General features: G+C 45.8%; 1 protein-coding gene across 1 annotated transcript; it reads right to left on the bottom strand.

Moving 5' to 3' along the window:
- Positions 1-760: 760 nt before the first annotated feature.
- Positions 761-1,761, bottom strand: LOC146063075 (olfactory receptor 1D2-like). Its single transcript, XM_083175089.1, has one exon. It carries the CDS (start codon positions 1,730-1,732, stop codon positions 761-763), a length of 972 nt encoding a protein of 323 aa, XP_083031215.1. The 5' UTR covers positions 1,733-1,761.
- Positions 1,762-4,380: the final 2,619 nt, after the last annotated feature.

Consider the following 4,380-nt stretch of genomic DNA (forward strand, 5'->3'; position numbering starts at 1 on the left):
TCTAACCCTTTTTAATTCCTAACCCAAACCCTTGCCCTCACAGCCTAACCCTAATTTCCTCTCCCCCCTTACCCCATTCCCTAACCTGAGTCCTCCCTTCAGGGGCAGTTTGGCCATAGACCTTACTGAGAATATCCCCTGTAGGCTGGTGCATCTGTGGGGCCGCCTGTCGGGTTACATATGAATGACCAGCTGGACGCCAGCTATCAGACCATTGATGCTGCCATCCTGAAGGAGGGAATCCCGACAGGAGAAAAGCCTCTGCCCAGACTAGTGGCCCCTTCCCCCTCCTATCTCCCCCACGCATAACCTGGGTCACAGAGAAGAGAACCTGAAGCAGCAAATACTCAACCAAGGCGGGCGCCCATCTATGTCCTTTGTGACATCTGTTGCAGGGGGAGGAAGGGTGCTATCTGGGGTGTAACAATTTTTGGGGAGGGCTGATGAAATTTGTGTATTCAGGGGATTATGAAAATTAGTTTTTACCTGGATGGAGGTTTGGGGTCTGTGCTCTGTCTCAGTGGCAGGATGTTACCGCATGGCGTGACAGGAGAGTCTGTCTATGTCTGTATATGTTACATACCGGTTTCAGTTTTGCATATGAAACAGTTTCATGTAAAAAAAACAGGTTTATTTTTAAAAAAACGTTATCATATCCCGTTAGCATATGAAAGAAGACACTTATATTTATTTTATATTTCATAAAGTGGCCCACAATGGGTTCTGGGAGTACTGTATGTAATAAACGTTATTTATAAAGCTATGTGAGTGCATTGATATTTCCCTTATATCTTATTGCTATATTGGGGATCTCTGACAGAGACTTCCCGATGTTCCTCAGCGCTCCGTGAACATCTTTATTTCTCAGGCTGTAAATGATAGGGTTTAACAATGGGGTGATGACTGTATAAAACACAGACAGTATTTTGTCCGCTAAGTTCCCTGTATGTTCCGGCTTCATGTATATGAACACGGCCGACCCGTAGAAGAGAATCACTATGATCAGATGTGACACACACGTGGAGAAGGCTTTGTATCTGCTGGACCGGATCCGTAATACGGCTCTGATGATATTAATATATGAATACATGATAAAAGAAAGAGGTGCAAGGAGCACTATAAAACTCCCCACGTGCTTCACAACATTCGCTAAAGATAGATCGCTGCAGGAGAGTTGCAGTAAGTAAGTCGCCTCGCAGAAGAAGTGGTTAATTGTGTTAGGGCCACAATACGTCAACTGACTTAGAGCGAATATGTCCATGCATGATATGATGCCGCCAGTCAGCCATGACGCACTGATCATCTTAACGCAAACCACAGTTTTCATAATTGTGTTGTAGCGTAGAGGGTCGCAGATAGCGACAAACCGATCGTAGGCCATGAACGCCAGGAGGACGCACTCTGTTTCCACCAGGAGGAGAAAGCAATACACCTGAATCAAGCAGCCAGAGAAGGAAATACTTTTGTTTACTGTCAGGATAGTCACCAGCATTTTGGGAACGGTTATGGAAGTGTAGCAGATGTCCACAAAAGACAGGTTGACCAGAAATAAGTACATAGGCTTGTGTAGGCGATGGTCTGTTCTCACCGCTACGATCAGCACAAGGTTCCCCACCACAGTGGTCATGTAGACGATCAAGAAGAACTGGAATAGTGGAATCTGTAGGACGGGGTCTGTTGAAAGTCCAAGAAGGATGAATTCTGTCACCTTGCTGTAATTTCCGCTTTCCATATCATTTTACTTCTATTGACAGGTCCTACTGCAAAGAGAAGAAGAGAGGGCAAAAACAATAGATATTATGATTGCAACACACTTTGGTGGTTATTCTGGTTAACTCGTAAAGGAAAAAGCACTCTCAGATGGACAAAACCATGTGCTTTGTAGGTGGGCCTGATGTAACATGGGCAGAGAGATTTACATTTGGGTGGGGTGTGTACTTCAAACTGATACAGGGCCGTCTTAACATTAGACCAGGCCCCTGGGAAAAATAATTAACCTGCCCAATCCCCCTCTCTCTATTCCCCTCTCTCTCCAGCCCCTCTCTTTCTCCACCCCTCTCCCTCCTCACCTACCTAAGGGAGCGGGGGCTGGGAGATTGTAGCAGGAAGGAAGCAGCGGGGTCCGGACAGTGATGGCTTCAAGCTTGTCACAGTATTTGGTGTGGTGGGAATGAATCACTGTTGAATTTGAAAAGACTGGCTGGATGCTGACTGGCTGAGAATTGAGCCAATCAGCGTCCGGCCAGTCTTTTCAAATTCAGCAGCTCTTCCCTAGCTCCCTGCCACCGCTACCCAGATCCCCTCTGTCTGGACCCTGTTGCCGGGAGCTTGTAGCGCTATTTTCCGGGTGGCGGCGTCCGGACAGTCTTTTCAAATTCAGCAGCACTTACTTCCCAGCTGCTGCCTGGACCCCGCTGCAGGGCTGTCTGACCAATTGGGGTGAGCCCCTAGACTGCCTATTAAGCCCAATGGGAAAGACAGCACTGAACTGATATCATTATTGCAGTGTAAAAATAAAGCAGTCAGTATTTACCCTGCACAGAAACAAAATAACTCACCAAAATCTAATTCTTTCTGCACAAGTTATATCTGCCCCACCTTCAGTGCACATAATTTGTCCATCTGAGAGTGAATTTGCCTTTGCGAGTGAACCAGAATAACCCCCTTTACCAAGTCAACTGTTCTAATCTATACCAATAGTCTGAGCTCAAAAAAGCCCCCACCAGCAACCCCACTTTGCCAACACAGCCGGCAACCCCACACTGCCAACACAGCTGGCAACCGCACACTGCCAAAACAGTCAGCAACCCCTGCGCTGTGGACACCACTAGCAGTGCAACACTGCGATTAAAGCTGGCAACCGCTACTCTAAGGACACTGCCAGCACCCCCATGCTGCCAACACAGCCGCAACCCCTGCTCTGAGCCCACCGCCGGCAACCCCAACACTGCTAACACGATTGCAAATAAAAGTCAGTCTTGGCTGACTTTTATTTATAAAGGACCTGTCCAAAGACAGGTGGCTGACGTCATACTGTATGACGTCAGCCGCCTACCCCATTCTCAGGTCCTTCACCCATAAAACGCTGCCCATTCCCCTGATGCCGCCCCCTGACCACCCCCTCCCTCCCCTACCTGCGCGAACGCCCCAGCGACTGTGATAGTACATCAGGTCTGCACATGCGTATATTCACTGCTACGCATGCACAGACCCAAAACAAATTCTCAGGGGACGGAGTAAATGTGAATCAGGCCCTAAGTGTATTCCAGGTCCAATGTAATAGCAGATAATATTAATAATTATTTCTGCTCAGTATTCACTGCTGAAAGAAAGGGGAAGGGGCCACAGTTAAGTTGCAAGTATAGTCAGAAAACTGAGGGAGAGACAAGTACATTTACAGAGGAGAAAGTCCTCACAGAACTCTCAAAACTGAAAGTGGATAAATCAATGGGGCCAGATGGGATACATCCAAGGATACTAAGAGCTTAAAGGGGAGCTGGTAAAACCAATAACAGAATTATTCAACCAGTCACTAGCTACTGGAGTAATCCCAGAGGACTGGAAAACAGTTAATGTAGTCCCACTGCACAAAAGTGGAAGCAAGGAAGAGGTAAGCAACTATCGACCAGTCAGCCTTACATCAGTAGTAGGGAAATTGATGGAAACACTCTTAAAACAAAGAGTTGTAGAATATCTCAAAACCAGCAATTTACAGGATCCAAAACAGCATGGGTTTACTGGGGGAAGATCATATCAAACAAATCTTATTGAGTTTTTTAACTGGGTGACTAAAGTAATAGATCAAGGTGGGGCTGTAGATGTAGCATAAATAGACTTTAGTAAAGCTTTTGACACTGTCCCACATCGCAGACTGTTAAATAAACTTGAAAGCTTGGGATTGGATTCTAAGATAGTTGAATGGATAAGAGCTTGGTTGCAGGACAGAAAACAGAGAGTTGTAGTAAATGGAGTACAGTCAAAGGAGGGAAAGGTTACAAGTGGAGAACCCCAGGGATCTGTACTTGGACCGGTGCTTTTTAATATCTTTATTGGTGATATTGCAAATGGAATTGAGGAATTTGCAGATGACACAAAGGGTAGACACACCAGGAGGGGTAAAACAAATTATTGAGGATCTAGGTAGATTAGATGAATGGTCAAAAGCATGGCAACTACAGTTTAAAGCCAAAAAATGCAAAATCATGCACTTGGGTCTCAGAAATCCAAAGACTAAATATAGTATAAATGGCACTATAATGGAAACTACTGAGGAAGATAGGGATCTAGGTGTCACTATTTCAGGGGACTTAAAAGCAGGTAGGCAATGTAACAAAGCAATGAAGAAGGCAAGTCAGATGCTTGGTTGCATAGGGAGAGGTA

This window comes from Crinia signifera, chromosome 3 (assembly GCF_055691185.1).
Source record: "Crinia signifera chromosome 3, ASM5569118v1, whole genome shotgun sequence".
NCBI classification, from domain to species: domain Eukaryota; kingdom Metazoa; phylum Chordata; class Amphibia; order Anura; family Myobatrachidae; genus Crinia; species Crinia signifera.

Excerpts from the sequence above, each read along its gene's own strand:
- LOC146063075 (XM_083175089.1), bottom strand. The coding sequence starts at position 1,732 with ATGGAAAGCGGAAATTACAGCAAGGTGACAGAATTCATCCTTCTTGGA.